Source organism: Motacilla alba, chromosome 18, assembly GCF_015832195.1.
Source record: "Motacilla alba alba isolate MOTALB_02 chromosome 18, Motacilla_alba_V1.0_pri, whole genome shotgun sequence".
Lineage (NCBI taxonomy): Eukaryota > Metazoa > Chordata > Aves > Passeriformes > Motacillidae > Motacilla > Motacilla alba.
The window spans coordinates 8,820,831-8,838,999 of NC_052033.1; the positions used below are offsets into that span (position 1 = coordinate 8,820,831).

Consider the following 18,169-nt stretch of genomic DNA (forward strand, 5'->3'; position numbering starts at 1 on the left):
ATCTCCTGGGCAAGAAAAGTTTTGCAGCATCAAAGCGTTTCTAGATTTATTTTAAATTTCTGAACGTACTTAGGTCCAGATTAAGTAAAGTATTTCTGTGCTGCAAAGGACTTGAGAGCATACTGGCAATGGAATATGTGCTCACAGTTGATGAATATTAACTAATTAGTTGATGCTGCAAACTCATGAGAAAGTAGAAGGGATAACCCAGGTCTGTTAAAATCCTTTTCCAATGTTTCACCAAGGAGGAGCAGTTTCCTCCAGTGCTGGGGTTGTTTACTCTCCTGTGTTGCACTTCTGGGAGCAGGCACAGAGGAGCCACAGCCCAGAAGCTGATAAATGAGATGGGGCAGGGAGACAGTGTCTCGTGGGGCTGGGGGAACACCTGAGTAAAACTTGGGGCAGCTCCTTTGTCTCCAGCTTCTTGAGCGGGAACCTGGAGCAGAAAATGGATCGTGCTTCCACTGGAGCTGCCGTGGCAGAGGAGTAATGAGGGTTACATTGCTCCTGAGTGTTGCTCCTGAAAGATGTGGGACAGTGGGAAATAAAATGGTGAGAAAAGAAACTCAGAATATCTGCTGTAACTCTCTTTGCATCTGAAAACAGGCCTTGGGAGAGGGTTTTCCCAGAGGGAGTTGTAATGACCCACTGGTTAATTGAATAAAGGGTGTTTTATGTCCAGCTTTGTGAATTCATAGGCAGGTGGTGGAACTGGATGGTTGAATGTGTAAGAATAAACTGTTGGGTTGACTCCTTTCAAACTCTGTTTTAGGTTTAATTATCATGTTCACTTGAAATAAAAAGCTTTGGTTTGTGTAAGAATGCAAAGATCACTATTATTGGTTTTTTTTCCTTTAAAGGGCAAGGTCCATCATCATAACCAGAATGACCATTTCCCACCTGATGGAATTGGTGAGTGCCTCTGCAGTTCCTGGGGAATTCCTGAGCCCAGTGAAGCTGACAGTAGTTTGACATACATTGAGAATCTGGTCTCTTCTCTGCTTGAAAGCCATTTACTTGTTGTTTGCATGTGGGAATCAGATCATAGACTGTTAAGTGGACATTTGGTATTTCTGAGACTCATCCTTTATAGGTGTTGTGCGCACTTATTTTCAAGTTTTAACACAAACACAGTTGTTGGCCTTTAAAAAATAGCTGTGTTTGAAATTCATCATGTACAGCCCTGTACCAGGGTATTTGGACATTATTTTGCATGCACTGTTTTCTGAGGTACTTTGCAGTTAAATTGTGCTGTCATACATCCAGATATTACTGATCATACCTTTGCAAGGTAGCATGCAGCAGCTGAATAATTTTTGTTATTAATTTGGAAAAGCATTAGTTTAGAGCTTGTCTTCCGTGCTAAAGAAAGAAGGGTTATTTTAGTTTTTGATCAGTGCTTACAGCCACCCTGACTGTCAGCATATTTAATTGGTTTGGGACATTCTTTCATTAATGCACTTACCAGCTACCTGTTTCTCTGTATCTCAACTCGTATTTTCTGCCTCTTCAAATTTTTGAAATGGAATACAGGATTTGATTAATGCTTTCTCTTGGTGCATCAGACCTGTGCTGTTAGAGAGTTGCATGCATACTTTATAAAGATAGACACTGTTAGGATGAAAAAATAAATAAATGGTCATCTTCATGTTCTTTTTGTGTATAAATCTTCTTTTTTTGGTATGTATATATCTTTTATTATTATCTTTATTTTCAGTTCAGCCCAATCCTTCTGTTCTAATTGGAAATCCTATCCGAGCATATACTCCTCCCCCTCCTCCTCTGGGACCTCACCCCAATCTGGGGAAATCTCCAAGTCCTGTTCAAAGGATAGATCCACACACTGGGACAAGTATTCTATATGTACCTGCTGTCTATGGAGGAAATATGGTCATGTCTGTGCCTTTGCCTGTAAGAATTCATTTTCTGTTTCTCCCCCCTCCCCACCTCAGTTATTTTGTGCACATAAACGTATGGCAAAATCAGATAGTGAATTTCTTGCAGGTTTCTTTCAGCACTCCAAATCTCTGGGCTTTGCTGGCTTTAGGAGTGGCAGTGCAAAGGATGACCAGAAAATAAGGGCCTGAAAGCTTTTCTCCCCCAAGTAACTCCAGGCAGACTAAAAGCAATTTCTTGTTCATGTAATATGGTGTGTTTTAGGCACACCAGTGGAATCTGTCTCATCTGACTTGAGACACCTGCCTCTGAATTATTTGCCTGGTTCAGTTCTTAATCATTGGAGAGACCTCAGTGATTCGCAGCAAGTTTGTTTCTCTTTATTGGCGTCACACAGCCTAAATTACAAGTTTTGGATGTCTGCAGTGCAAGGTGTCTGAAGTGAAGTGATAAGAAAAATAAGCATAATGGGATGTTTTTCCCTTCCAGAACCTCATAGTGAACCAGTTTCCTCTCCAATCCCTTCCCTTAATGACATTTGGGAACAGAATGAAGATCTCTAAGCAGGTCTTTTAGGCTACATTTATGCATGGAATTTTGGATTACAAATAAAACTGTCCCACCAAAATTTGCACACATTAAAGAAGCAGTCTCTGCTTTATTTTTACCCTTCACAGTCAACATATTTCAGGAGGAAAATGCAAGGAAAGAACAAAGGCTGCAGAAGCTTGTGGAGTAGCATGTCTGTGTTGTACACAGCTCCTGAAGACCGTGGCAAGGATGTGGAACGCACACATGCAGATGTGTTTAATTCCATTCATAATGCTAAATGTTGGAATACAGCTAATTTGGTTTTTTTCCAATAATTATGAGTCCTCTGTTGTAATTTGGGCTATGGATGCTGAACAGGGGACTTGCTGTAGATTCAGTTTTGTGTCTTAGATCAGCTGGCAGCTGTCAATTGGTTTTCTTTGCTAGGCCAAGGAATTTTCCTTTTTCCAAGCTTACTAGAGATCTGCATTTGATGGATAAATTTAAATGCAATAAGAAGGCCAGCAGCTGTATCTTTGTCATGCTTGCTCACATTATATTAATATCAAACCAAGGTAATTTAAAAAGCTCTGTCTTATTGTTTCAAGGTTAATATATTTTTTATGTGTTTCCAATCAAAAGAAATGTATTAAAAACAAGTATTTTGAACTCACCTTCCCTGAGGATGGATTTTTAAATAATTAAGTGGGAAGACTGAGGTACTAATGAGACTGCTACTTTTGAAAAGAAGCTTGGAGGTGATTTGGGGTTGTACAGATGCAATAGTAGCCTAAAGCTGAAGTTCAAAGTGCACATTTCAAGGGCAAATAGTAATTTAAGAAAAGAATTGGATGAAAGTTGTTACACTTGAAACAAGCAGTAAGGGACTGAAGTAAAATGTGTTTATGTTCGTGGAAGATAAAATGATGTCTTTGTTTAATGCAGTTTCCATAGCCAAGGTAAAAGCTGGAGGACGTTATCTGCTGCCATCACTAAAGGATGCTTTGGCAGCCTCAGTGTTGGGGATGACCTTCCCTGCACTCTCCTCTTGTTCATAGATTTCCCTTCTTTTAATAAATTCCCTACGGGACAAGTTTGAACTCATTTGATGCAGAGCTGTCTTCCTTACAATTCCTTTTAGGAATAAAGTTGAAGCCATTCTAAAAAATCCTGATTTTGTAGCTGCTTTCAGGAGATGGATTTAGCTTTGACTCTGCAGTACACATGTCACGTAGCACAGACCCTTTGGAGTGTGGTTGCCTGTCACTGCTCACCTGTGGGCACTCTCTGGGTTCTACCAATAGTCCTGGGAACTTCACTGAGTGTCCCGTGGGTGCAGAGGTGGGCACAGCCCCTCCTGCTGTGGCCCAGAATCCACTGGGTGCTGCAAGGTCTGGTCCTCATCATTGAGGCTTCTGTCTTTGTCCCCCCTGAGCCACAGCCCAATGTCTCGTAGCTGCCAGGAGAAAGGACTTTGTATTTGCTTGAACTTCACCCATTTCTATTTAATAGAGAAGGATTTAATTTGAAGTTTATTAAACTATAATTTGTCCATCAGTCTTTTCTCTCTGGACTTCAAAACCACTGAAACAAGAATGGGTTTCGATAGAAAAATTTTTGCCCAAGGTTCTCAAAAATCTGTGCCCTTGTTTTGCCTGCCCTTACAGCTCTCCCCTCCCAGCACCAACTGTAGTTGTGTATAAGTGTGTCAGGTCATCTGGTGCTTGCAAAGCTCTTGTCACTGACCTAATATCAGCGTGCTTGCTATGACTGCCTTTAATTTAATGTATCTTAACAGATCACATCTCTCTCTTTTCTTTTTTTTTTTTAATTTTTAATTTTTATTTTAATTTTTGTTTACCACATAGGTACCGTGGACGGGGTATCAGGGTAGGTTTGCAGTCGACCCTCGCCTCATTACTCACCAAGCAGCCATGGCATATAACATGAACCTGTTACAGGCACATGGGCGAGGGTCCCCGATCCCGTATGGCCTGGGCCACCACTCCCCTGTTAGCATAGGACAGCAGCAGCTCCCACACCAGGACAAGGAGCAGCACGAACAAACTCGGAATGGTGAGTGCTTGGAGTGGCTCTGCAAACTGCTCTGCTCTGGGGGGAGTTTCTGGTTGAAATGGGGTTGGGGAAAGGACTTTCCTTCCTCCATCCTTTCTATCCTTGGTCCTTTCCTCCCTAATCGAGGGATCCACAGATGGGGGAGATAACCTGGGATTTGCCATTACAAATAGAATAACTGGGATATTGTGAGATTCAGAAGGAATGGGAGGTGGGAAGGGGTGTTGAGGGTGTAATTGTTCCATCTCCCTTCTACAGTACTGCTGATGTTATTTGCAATTAAGTTGGAAGAACTACTTACTTAGTGGTTATTAATGAACAAAGTGTAGAGATTAAAGGGAAAGTGTTATTTAGGTAGATGATATTAAATGTCTGTGGTGCTGTAAATGCCACACTAATGAGTGAATTTTCCTGTGTCTGGGGGAAAAAATCCCCAAATAATAATTTTTCTATGGAAACGAAATAATTTTGTAAATATTTTTAGGTAAAAGTGAAAACACTGCTGGACCTGAAATCAGTAAAATTCGAACACCTGAGAAGAAACCTCTGGAATCCAAGCAGGTGGGTTTCTCTTGTCTGGGTATCTGGTTTGGTTTGTTTGTTTATTTTTTGGGGATTTGGGCATTTTTGTTTGTTTATTTCATACTGTCACTTAATGAATTTAATCATTACGTTTAGTCATTCATTCATGTAGTCAAACCAACATGTCTTTATTTCGATTTTTTAAATAAGAATTCTCAAAACCTGTTACTCTCCTTTTGCAGGTCGATTTAGAAGCAAACCCTCAGCAGAGAAGCCCAGAGTCCCGTTCCAGTGCTGGTTACCCCAATGCTAAATTCCATCGCAAAGACAACCCCACCCCCAGGCAGCTGAACCTGCACCTGACCCCACCCCACTCCCAGTTCGCAGTTCCCAACCGCCACTTCCAGCACCTCTCCCAGATCCCGAGGCAGCCCTACCCTCTGCAGCAGCAGCAGCAGCAGCAAAACCTCTTAAGCCAACAGCAAAATCACTTGCCTGAACAGCCCAACCAAATGCCACCCCAGCAGAGCCAGGTAGTTCAGCAGCATAATCACTTGAATCAGCAGCCTCCACCACCTTCGCAGCTTTCCCCTGCTTTCCAGGCAGGCCCCAGCCAGTCTTTTTTTAATAATCCCATTCCCCACCGACCACATTCTCCTGCTGTAGATGCTGTGATTTCAGAGCAACACCCCCCACCTCTGTTACAAGAAGTCAATAATCCTTTGAGGCCTATTGCACAGCACAACCCAGTTCTGCCAACCCACTTGAACAACTTCATTGAAGAGAATCCATCAGGAATGCCCTTAGGGGACACTTTAGGTAGGTGACTTTTCTTTATTTAAATTCAGAGTGTGCAATTATAACTACATTGAAGTGAATATGAAGGAGGTATTTACCTTTTTCAGGCATATTGCTCTGAATTGGGTCATTGTTGGGTTAGTTTCCATAAGTAATGTCATTGAGCATAATTTGCTGCTTGAGGCATGTTTGAATATTCAGCACTTTATTAGAAGATTCATGTTTATATGATTTTCCATATGATTTAAATAACCAGGTTATGCACTGCAATGCAGTTAGTGTATAATAGACCCTGGAATAAACTGTATAAAAAGTATTCTTTCTTTTTTTTTTTTTTTTTCTGACATAAAGATCTTTAAAAAGGGGCATTAGATAAAATTTTTTTTTAAAACTATTTTTATAGATCGTATGCATGGAAATGTAGCTTTGGAAACAATAAGGCAGCAACAACAAGCCAGGTTACAGCAATGGAATGAACATAATGCCTATCTCAGTCAAGGCACTATTCCATATCAACACCATCACCATCCTCATCTACCACATCTTCCTCAGCAACCAATTGGATTACATCAACAGCAGCAAGTTAGGGCAAACTGGAAACTTGCCAGTAATACAGAAGATGAAACAGAGGCAACATATTCAAGGTATTTGTTTACTGAGTCATCAGAGCTTGTGTAAAATTAAGCAGTGGGCACCTATCTGTAACACTGTGATCAAGTGCAAGGCACTTAAAGGTATTGCTTTTTGCTGCTGTTATTATGAAGGTTAAAATAGTTGGCTGGCAGGCTGACTTACAACTATGCTTTTATTATGTGTTATGCTTTATTCTGTTAGTATATTGGGTAGTAAAGCTGTAGTGGAAAAATATTTTTATGGAGCTTTTCAGTGCTGTATTTATGGAATAAGGAATGGATAGAGAGTAACAACCTTGTGTTTTTATGAAAGAGGTGTCTGAGTGTAGTTAAGGCCTATTTAAGTTGTAAATTCTTCAATTTGAAGTAGCAGTCTGAGATTTGTGTGCTTGAAAAGAAACAAAACAGCCCCTCCCTAAACACTGCTCCCCAGTGAAACCTGAACTTTTCTTCCTTTTCAAAAAGCCTTTGCTTTAAAAGCAGATTTTAAAAAAATTGGTTGTATTTGAGATGGAGCTTTAGGCGGCCAGAAAGGAAGCTGTTGAACATCAACAGAAAAATGGTTCCAGTGGTCATCAACTTTAATCATGTATATTGTAAAGGCTGGATTTTTAAATTGCCTCTGTTTACTGTCATCTCCCACTATGCTTTCTTTTCCATCTGGTTTGTTACAGCCATGGTAAAGCATCTAAATGACCTCTTAGCTGACTCTTTGAAGTGCTGAACTGAGTTGACCTTGTGAAGAAGTTTAGAAGTATACTGTGCAAGTGAGGGGAGTCCCTGATTGTTCTGGCTTTTGCCTTGAAAGGGGTTCAAATTGTCTTTAACTATGTGAACTTTTTACTTTGTGTAGTAAAGCAGGAAATCCCTACCTTTAGTTGTCTCTTAAGAGATAACAAAAAATTGATTCTTCTGACTGGAAAGGAAATCTCAAGAGTTATTAAAACTTTGAGATGATTCAGGTGGGTATTTCATCCAATTAATCCTCTTGTGCCTAATTTCTGATTGCTCGGTCACATCCTTTGCAGTTAGGGTCAGCAAGTGCAAAGATGAGAATATTTAAATTCAGTGTTCTGTTCTCTGAGTTTTCTGCACCTCAGAAAGAGCAAGATTTCAGCAAAACTTTTTTTTTTTTCCTCTTTCCTTGCTGCATTTCTTGTGTCCGTGCAGATTCCAGGACTTGCTCCGGGAGCTGTCGCACCGCGATCCAGGCGAGAGCCGGGACGGCGCCGAGATGCCGCCCCCCCAGTCGAGACTGTTGCAATACAGACAAGTGCAGCCCCGGAGCCCACCAGCACTCCCTTCTCCTTCCTGCAACTCCAACCACAGCGCCCACTTCCCCAACTTCACTGAGAACAGCAGAGACATTGAACTGCCCACTAACCCAGCATTTCAGCAGCATTTACCCCAAATGTACAACCCCCCTTTCTCAATGCCATCCGAACACATAACCCCGTCTCCCTTGAAATACCTGCAACCTGATGGGTCCTGGACTTACGCTAACCTACAGCAGAATCACCTCCTGGGGCAGGGCTTTCACTATGGAATACCTCCATTGCCCCACAGGTCGCAGCAAAGCCCTTTTATACAAATCCAGAATCATCAGCACGCAGTCGGTCAGGAGCCATTTCATCCACTCGCATCTCGAGCAGTTTCTGCTTCTTCGCTCCACAGCTTAGAAGAGGTGGGTGTTCTGTCTGCTCTGCACTTGTCCTGTTCTTGTAATATCAAATTAGGTTGTGAAGTGGTCATGAATGCAAAACACCTCACGCATTAAAAGCTCACGGTGGGAATTTCTGTGAGGTGGAATCGTTCTCTGCGTCTCTGCTGTTCTCCCTGAGCAGATCCGTGGTTCTTGTTGCTGTAGGTGTAACGTTTTCTCTGCTCACTGGGAAGCCTTGGCTTTTGGAACGTTACTCTGAGTTTTCATGCAGTTGTTGCTGTGTGTCTGCGTGCCATTTATCTGCAGTGAAAATCAACCACAGCCCAGGTGGAAGCTCTGGTCAGTCAGCTGGGATCACCCAGCCAGTTGACTCAGTGTTGAGCTGTGAATGTGCTTGAGTTCCATCTGTAGAGCTCTGTTCCAGCTGTAGAGTTGTTCCAACATAGTCCAAAACCTGATTTCGTAATCCCACCCTGCCTGCATTAATTTGATACGAAGCCATCCCATGTTGTACTTTGAGGGCTGTGTGTTGGAAATCAGAGACATCCAGCTGTGCTGCCTGAGGCTGGCTCCAGCACACCTTGCCACACACAGCTGGCTCTGTCCCTCTCCATCTTTTCTTGTCCTGGGCTCTAAGGGTGCGTGAGACAGCACACACAGCTAGGATAGGTCATATTTTGAACAGGAGGTTTTAATCCCTGTTGGAATCCGAGGTGCTGAGGAGTGTATGATGTGCAAACACGGAGTATCCTGGAGCCAGGTTGCATTCCAGGAATGTGAGAATTAATATTCTCACTGAGTGCATGTAATCCAATATTTGTACATAAGTGGCTTGTTCTGTGATGCATTTCTGTTAAGGTTTTTACAGAAGCTGGGGAGGGAGCCTTGCTCATCGCTGTCTCACACAATACATATTTAATTTGTTTATCAACTTTTGAAAACAGAAAATATTTAGTTTATGAGCCTGAGAAAAATAACTAAAATTGAATTTCAGTGCATTTTACAAATTTCTGTCTTACCCAGATCCAGAGAGGTTAATGGAGTCCTCAGGCCCAGCCAGAGCTGTAGTAAGGTTTGAGTTTATAGACATTTAGAAATTTGCTGTCTCACTCCATTAAGTCATACCACCCTGTATAAAATCTAATACTTTGTGACAACAGTTAATGCTGTCAGTACAGCGGGACGTAGGAACAATGGCTTTTCAGCAGTAATAAACCAATAAATATTCCTATAGAGCTTGTGACAGTTCCTGCTATCTGAAGACAAATAGAGTGAGCCTTTATGTAATTAGTGCAAATTCAGTTTAGTTCTTATTTCTTCTTCCTTTCAAAATATGTGACAGAAATGCCAAATGCAGTAAAAGTGTTACAAGACAAAGACTTGCTTATAAACTTTCCAAAACTGCTTCTTCAGCTGGTAGGAAGGACTGAATGCACAAAGAAATCAAAGTGGGGTTTTAGGTGTATTTTCGACAGACATCCCTCAGACAAGGCACTTGTCAGGGCAGATTTCTTGACTTCTGGTATCCTTACTAAACTGTTTCCTCAATCACTACTTATAAAGCTGTTAATTGACTTGATACTTGAAAGCTTTTGCATGTGTTTAGTCAGACCAGATCTGCACTGCACATCAAAGGGAGTACTGGAGTTATTCTGTATGGTTCTGTACTTGCAAGTGTCCAGAACTTTGATAATTTCTTGATTGCTTACCCAAATAGCCCTTTTAAACTCAATGAATGTATACTTTTTGGGTTAATTTAGGCAGTAATTTATGAATTTTTGTTTGTTTGTTTTGTTGTTGAAGAATTTCCTTAGGGGAGTGGATTGTCAGAATATCCAAGTGTTGATCCCTTGATTGTGGCGACAGAAATAAGATACAAGATATATAATAAGAGGTTTCCTTTCATGCACTTTTTTCTCCTGTCTATATTTTGTAGATGATATAGTAACAATAGTTGGACTCTGCAAGCAAGTTATTTGATGTTTGTTTAGCTAATTTCTTGTGAAATTTCATTAGGATTTTTTCCCCCTTTACCAAGTCTAGATTACCTGCATGACTTTTCTGTTATTGGTGCCTTTGTTAGTCAGTGCACATGGGTGTAAATACTGTATTTATTGTTAAAAATAAACTATAATACAACAGACTTGCTTTGAATCTTGAGAAAGCTTAGAGGGCCCTTAAATCTGAACTCTTGAAGCCCACAGGTTAATTGATGGAGCTCCTGCCGTTTTCATCTACATGATCTACAGGGTTTATGGAAGCAAGTAATTTCTGTGGTTTCAGATAAAATTCTCTGCATTATTTCTCCTGAGGGCACTTGCTTCTCCAGAGCATTTGTTTTGTATGTACAAAATCCAGTATACAAATGTATCCTGCTTACCCAGATCCTGGTGTACGAGTCACTAATTTATCCTTTGGAAAAGGAAAAGCCATTTTTTCCCTGACTGCATTGTAAGAACATTTTTTTCTTGCTCTTCTGTGTTTCTGTGCTTCCTTTGCTTCATCTGTTAAATGCTGGGTATCTTCCTTCTCACTGTGTGATCCAACGCCCACGTAAGAGTGTGAGATATAAAGGCTGATAAGAATTAAGAAATCCCAGTTGATGTTCTTTGCACTTAAAATTTAAACTTAAATTTAAAATTCTCTATTTTGTATGATCAAAAAGCATTATCAGTGACTGCAGTATGCAACATATAACTTGAAATGTGTTAGTATTTTGGAAATGCAAAGAACTAGAGGGTTTTTGGTAAGACATTTCAGGGAAAATATTGAATGGGAAAATGGTGTCTGATACATGCAGTTGAATCAAAAGAGCAAAAGGCTATTTTATGATTTGTTTGGTTTTTTTTTTTCTTTTTTGTTCGCAGTATGAACCAAGAGGACCAGGCAGGCCGTTGTACCAAAGAAGAATTTCCTCTAGTTCAGTCCAGGCTTGTTCTGAAGAATTAAGCACTCCTCAAGACAGTCTTGGTCAGTGTAAAGAGCTTCAGGACCACAGTAACCAGTCATCCTTCAACTACTCCTCCCCTGAGCTGTGGGTGAACTCCTCCTCCTCTGCCCCGTACCCAAACATTCCATGCAACGGAGCCAGCAGAGCTGTTCCACCCCGGGAGCTGCTAGGTGGGTACAGCTGCAGCTGCTCCTTTCCCAAAGCCAGTCTAAGCAAAGATTTTTGAAATATTTATTTCAGTTGTTACAGGTTTGCTTGGAATAATCCCGTTTCTTGGTAACATGCTGCTCTGTGGTATTTTTGGGGTCCCCCATCGTTGGGAGGAATGATGAATCTGACTCCATGTTCTTAGAAGGCTAATTTATTATTTTATGATACTAGAATATATTAAAGAATACTATACTAAAACTATATTAAAGAATAAAGAATGGATACTTAAGAAGGCTAAAAGATAATAATGAAAAACTTGTGACTCCTTCCATAGTCCCAACACAGCCTGGCCATGATTGGTCATTGAGTCAAAACAATTGCTGGATAAACAATCTCCAACCACATTCCAAAGCAGCAAAACACAGGAGAAGCAAATGAGATAATATTGTTTTTCTTTTTCTCTGAGTCTTCTTAGGTTCCCAGGAGAGAAATCCTGGGCAAGGGGATTTTTCAGAAAATACGACAGTGACACTGCTCTTCAGCTAAAAAGGCATTGCTGCTTCTTAGTCTTCTCCAAAAGCTCCACTAAACCCAGAAAGTCTCTTACAGTGGCTTCAATTTGTGCTGGAGGGAGCTAAGGTGACTGGTGGGATTTATTTGCAAGATAGATTGATTGTTTCCAGAATCAGGGATATTTTGTGTTGGTATTACAGTCTGAGGGAGCAACACATAAACTGAATTAGTGCTCTCAGCGTTTCTCTAGTAAATTCTGGTACTTCATCAAAGGAGTGACGAGTTTGAATTCTCCCTCACCGTGGAAGAATCTCAGTGGAATGTGGCTTCCCTGGTGGTAGCAGCAGTGCTGATTGATTGAGCAGACAGAAACTAAATTAACTTTTCAGAGATGAAAAAAAGCTACAAGGAGAGAGCTGGAGCAGTTCTTCTGTTTTCTGTATTTCTTGTGTTTATGAAAAACAATATTACCAGGATAGTACATTTTCTTCCCTGTGATTTTGCTTTAAGAATCTCCAGTAGTAATTTAAAAACAAAATTAATAAAAATGCAAACAGTATTCCAGTGTGGATATTAAAACCACTTAATAATGTGGAAAAATATTTATAAGCTGGTTTTATTGGCCTTAAAAGATTTAATTGCTTTTCACCAAACTTTATAAACGTAAAACAACTTGTAATTTCATAGTAATTCTGAAGTAGGAACATGCAGAGTAGAATGAATGAGAAAAGCTCTTTATACCAGTGACAGCACTCAAGAATTAAATTCCTAATGTGCCTTTTAATTTCCAATATGTGAAAATGTTATTTTGCCAACCCATATTTATGGCAACATCTTTCATGCTAAGTTCAAAGCTTCAGGCTCAGGGCACCTCCTTCAATCTATTTCTATTTTTACTGAAAATCAAGGAGCTGAATGCACAATATTATGTGGCATTCATCACTGAATTGCTCACACAGAGTTGCTCTGCAGACTCTGTGGTTATCTAAGAGGATCTCAGGAACTCTGGCATGTTTGGGTTGGGGTCAGCCAGTCCCACATTTGTTTGCTTTAATGAAAAGCTTGAGAACCTGTTCATGAGTAAAGTCCTCAGAGGACAGATGTGGATGTAAAAAGTACCATATACACACATTTGCTGTCAAATACTAAATTCTAAGTGAAAATATCAAGTTCTCACTGGTAACTGCATTTGCAATGAAATGTTTTTTATTGTAGTTAAGCATGGTTTCTGTTTTGTCAATAAATTTATCTGAAACAGAGCCCTATATCTAATGGTTCATGCAAACACATCTCCATTTTATGGCTGCTGTGGCTTTCCACATTTACAGCTCACTGCCTGTGATCATATTTACAGCCCAAATGTGTTTTATAGAGCTAAGGGTTAATGACCAGTAGCTGCACTGTTCTCGTTACTGTTGGTTTTTATCCCTGAAATAAAACCCCATGAGAATGTGATGCTGTGAAAGTCCTGTGCTGCTTGAGAGGGAGTGACCCTGACTCCAGACTGTTCAAGGGCTGATCTCCTGCACACCAGCAGTGGCTGTGGCACCAGTGTTGGGCTGGGTCAGGAGGGGTTCATGCAGCATAGGAAGAGCTGCTGTCAATTCCTCTGGCTTGTTCTATTCAGGCTCTTCCCAAAATTGCAATTTGAGAGTTTGATATGCATTGCTTTTTCTGTTGGTGGAAAGAAAATTATTTAAGTTCTCATTCAAGATGTGTATTTCATATTTTTCCTTTTCTTAGACACCTCTACCACACACAGCTTTCACCTCTGGCCCTGCTTGTCATTACTTGTCTTCTCTTGAGTGCTGTGGTTATTTTGGGAGGTTTTTTGCTCATGTTCTGGGTTGTTTGTTTTTTGTTGAATCATAGCAACCCTAGCAAAATTGCTTTGCTTGTGTTCTTTCCATATCCATTCTTCTATGGGTTGGTTTTGGGGTTGTTGGGTTTTTTTGGTTTTGTTTTTGGTTTTTTATTGTTTGTTTTTTGGTTTTTTTTTTGAGTGCTCTATAAAAAACAGAAGCCTGTGTGTGACCCTTCCAGTGAGAAACTTTATGTTTTTCTACTTTTGCACTCATTTGGTGTTACGTTTTTGTAGATGCACTTTAAAAATGACATTATATGATTAAAGACTGAAACAATCACAGAATGTATCTGTTGCCCAGTTCCTAGACTGTTGCAGATAGAACATGGAGCTGTGTTTCAGTGTAGTGTCTCTCTGGCTGTGCAAGACAGCAGAATTCTCCAGACAAAAGTAAGGGACCTCATTAGGATTCAGGAAATTCATTTGAAAGCAGTTTTATACCTATGTTTTAAAGCACCATTTTTTCTGATAGTTACAGGAGTTGTTAAATGTGGAGCAAGAACATATCAATTAGCAAGAATTGCATTCAGCCTGAAATACCAATAATTAGTTGGTTGGCATTCAGGACTCTGAATTGCTGTTGGAGAATGAATTATATATGGTGCTGTAAATTTTAATTTTAGCCTATTAAGCTGTAAAGCAAGAAGAATGAAATACTCTTTGTGCTGTCTCAGTGGATAAAGTGCTTAAATTAGAGTAGATCCCATTTGGAAGCAGCTTCCCTTCAGCGCACCCGGAGAATCCGCTGTGCGGAATTGCAGGTTCGGGGTTGCAGCTGTAGGGTACAGACACACGCAGGATGTGCTCAGTAATGGCAGGCTGCTGCTGCATGCTCCAAGAGTTGGGAGTGAAGTTAGATCACTTCAAGGCCAGGCTGGATGGGGCTTGGAGCAAGCTGCTCTGGTGGAAGGTGCCTGTGGCAGGGGATGGAGCAGGATGAGCTTTGAGATCCCTTCCAACCCAGCCCATCCTGGGATTGTGTCATTCTGTGAACTCCATTTCCAGAGTGACTAAACACAGCAGATGGGTGGTGTGGGAGGAGGTTACCAGAGGGTGGTGGCAGCTCTGGCTTTGGGCTTGCTGCAGGTGGATTGGCTGAGTCAGAGCCGTTCTTTGCTCCAACTCCGGTTTCTCCTTCGCAGCTCCCCCGAAGGCGGCCAAGCCCCCGGAGGAACACCTGAAGGCTGAGAACATCCAACTCTCCAACTCCTTCAACTACAACGTGCTCCAGCATCTGGGCCAGTTCCCCCCTCTGATGCCCAACAAGCAGCTGGTGGAGTCCAACAGCAGCAGCCCCCAGCCCGCGGGCGGCACCAAACCCGTCATGTCCTACGCCAGCGCTCTGCGGGCTCCCCCCAAGCCCAAACCTCCTCCTGAGCAGACAAAAAAGAACAGCGACCCCCTGTCCTTGTTTCAGGAACTTAGCCTAGGTAGTTCATCAGGTAGCAATGGCTTTTACTCCTATTTTAAATAATCAGATTATTTTTTTTAGAGAGAATTTAATTTTTATTTGTGTCGGTAGATCTAAGATAGTTGGGGCTTCACCTGTAGTTGCAAATATTCCCTTTGTTTATATTGGTAAATATATCCTCACTTAATTGCTTTGCTGCTAGACTTGCAACTAATTTTTTTTTTTAATTATATTCCATTATTTTGCATTTTTGGATGTGGGTCGGGTTTTTGGAAGCTTTTCTGTAGGAAGACACACACGTGTTATTTTTTAATTTGTGTAATGTTAATGATATGTTGCATTAAACTAGCAGCTGAGAGATTACCTGTACAACTTGAAAAAAGGAAAAAAAAAGGAAAATGAAAAAAAAGGAAAAAAAAAAGTTTGTCTAAATTGTATTTAAGAAGATTGTAAGTAGCATTTACATTTATTCAATAACATTAGCATACTATGCTGGGTTTCTGTACCAGAAATGGCCAGTTAATGTAAAAATGTATGTTATTTCTGCTTAAATTCATTTAATTTTTTTTTTAATAAAGGTGCAGCATCTTCTAAATAATTTCAGTTTTATCAGCTTTTTTGTGAAGGGATGCTGCATTCTCAGACTTTTATAGTTTTAGATTCTGTATGATGTGGTATTGTATTTTCCATCCACTGTAGGGTAAAGTAAAGGCATTCTTTGCAGACACCTATGCCATTGTTTGGAAGCATTCAGATAAAAGTATTGGTATACTTTGAAAAAATAATAAAAAAATAGAAAAAAGAAGAAAAAAAATTAACAAAAAACCCAAAAAAACTCTACATTTTATTTTTGGACAAGCTAATAATATAAGCTTGTTTGAAAAGTTAATTTGATAGGTTTTTTAAATGAATCATGAAGCTGAAAATAAATTTTTAGGTATGTTGGTGCTTAGTAGATTTAATAACTATTTTAAAAAAATGCGTGAATTTAGTAAAATACATTTTTGTTTGTTTGTTTAATTTTTTTCCACTATGCATGTGTAAATGTTTGTAATCTGGCTTTTTCCTCCCCTCTTCTCCAGTGGTATAAAGAATTGTGCCGCTTTAATTTTTTTTTTTTTTTCCGGTAAAACTTTTGGTACATTATTTGATGTTTACATTAAAATGTGACATTATACAAGGAAATTCAGATATTTTGCTAACTGTTTTGTTTGAGGAACATCATTAAAGAAGAGATTTAATGTTTGTCAAAGCTGTATCCAAATTAATCTAAATCTTCTGGGGATCAGAGTGGTTACCCAGGTTATTTATCTCCATGAACCTGGCCCTTAAGGAATCCAGTCTGAAAAATTAATTATGGGATATTAAAAAAAATTAAAGAAACAAATGGGAATGAAAATTTAGAAGATAAAAACTTTGTAGATAAAAATTTCTGGTCTTGCACACTGTCCCTGCTTTGTGGCCGGGGAGCTCCAGAGGGGGGTTGTAGAGTTTCTCCTTTATTTCTCCTTAATCCTCCTTTTACACTTGAAGTAACTTTAAATCTGGGAACTGGTTTACAAGGATGAGCTGGGTGTAGTTCAGAATCCCTCCACTTATTACCTGTGAGAATTGAAATTTTAGAGCTGTGAGGGGGTGATTTCAGATTTTTACAGCTGTCCATGGGACACCTTACTGGGGAGCAGTGGCTCTGCTCTGTTCAATCAGATTTTTGCTCTAATTACAATCAATCGGGTTCTGTTTTTTTTGCATTTGACTTCCTGTGTTAAGACAAGGGTCATTATGTAATGAGGTTGATTTAAACTCAGTACACTGCAGAGGTTTGCATATAAATTTTTTATTATAAATCTTTGCTGGGTTATGATTCAGAAACTTATCTGAAAACTTTTTTCCTTCTTTTTGCTGTAAAGCAAAGCTCGTGTAACTCCTTAATTTATTTCCTAATGTTATACCAAACAAACAATGCTGGGGAGGGGACAGCCCCTGCCAAGTTCTGCTCAGCACTTCAGCACAGGGCATGGAACCCAGACGACCCAAAAACGAGGAGAGGCCAAATTCTGCAACCTTGAATCAAGCAAAGCTGCTGTTAAATGGGTTTTTGCCAAGCTGCTGGCTGCAGGAATGGGAAATTCACTGGCAGAGCTGAGGTGGGATCCAGTGGAGGGAGGATCAGGACTGGCAGAGCAGAGATGGATCCAAAGCACTTCACGTCCCCAAGTCAGCATTTTGTAATTTCAGGGGTTTCAAAGTCACTCAGTTCTATGGAGCAGCCTTTTGATTCTGTTCACCATTTAATATTGAATATTAAACTAATAAACATCACTTGTTAATTTACTGTTATCTGTCAATCAGTTAAGGGGGAGATGGTCGCATCTCACCACATTTTATTCTGTTTTACACTGGTATTTTATCTACACTGAAAATATTACAGATAAAATCCCATTTTCTCTCTGATTTAGAATTTCAGTTCTTTAACTTTATGAGGACCCCAGCTGGTTTTGGTGCTAAATTTTCATAAATGCTCTCACCCAGGAATTTGAGAATGATATGATAGAGATAATCTGACTTAACAGCTTTGGCATGAATCATTTGGATTTCTTAAAGTTAGTTTTTTTTCCAAAAGATTATATATTTTTGAAATGTCTTGCCTGGCCATTGTATGTCACATATACAGCCCTGAGTGAGATCTTTGGTTTTTGGAACAAATTATCCAATGTTTATTGAAGTCATGTTTAGAAAACCCCAAAACTGTATTTTCAGCTCTCTTAGGGCTCCAGTCAAAGTCCTGTTCAAATGGAATTAAGCCTTACAGATGGCTCCAGTGGGCATTGCTCAGGCTGCACTGTAAATATGGACCTGTTGCAATTACAGGGAAAATTCAAAATTGAGTTGGTGTAAATTATCTCACTTTGGGGGAGATGAGTGGGGGCTGGGCCATATGCATCCACTGGCTATTTGGCACCTTGACTTTTTTATGCTTCTGTTAGTGCCAAATCCCATGCTTTTTTGTCCAGGAATGAACCCCCCGTTGCTGTCTGTTGTAAATTTAAATGACAGATCTAAATTTAGTAAGCTTGTATTTGATATCAAGTATAATTCCTGGTTTTATTTTCTTTAATTCCAGTTTTTGCTGAGAAAAATCTGGATGCCTCATGGGAGGTTG

The 18,169-nt window shown here is 40.1% G+C and overlaps 1 protein-coding gene across 4 annotated transcripts in view; it reads left to right on the forward strand.

Annotated features, from left to right (window-relative positions):
- HELZ (helicase with zinc finger) overlaps positions 1–16,352 on the forward strand; it is an 85,823-nt gene extending 69,471 nt beyond the window's left edge. For 3 of the 4 annotated variants that reach the window (XM_038156955.1, XM_038156953.1, XM_038156956.1), the window contains 9 exons: positions 861–912; positions 1,718–1,911; positions 4,296–4,503; positions 4,988–5,064; positions 5,268–5,844; positions 6,227–6,467; positions 7,626–8,139; positions 10,986–11,238; positions 14,738–16,352. In XM_038156955.1, the coding sequence (XP_038012883.1) occupies positions 861–912; positions 1,718–1,911; positions 4,296–4,503; positions 4,988–5,064; positions 5,268–5,844; positions 6,227–6,467; positions 7,626–8,139; positions 10,986–11,238; positions 14,738–15,069 (2,448 nt within the window). In that variant the 3' untranslated portion in view covers positions 15,070–16,352. The remainder of the gene's footprint in view (positions 1–860; positions 913–1,717; positions 1,912–4,295; positions 4,504–4,987; positions 5,065–5,267; positions 5,845–6,226; positions 6,468–7,625; positions 8,140–10,985; positions 11,239–14,737) is intronic. The other variant, XM_038156954.1, reaches the window with a different exon arrangement.
- Positions 16,353–18,169: the final 1,817 nt, after the last annotated feature.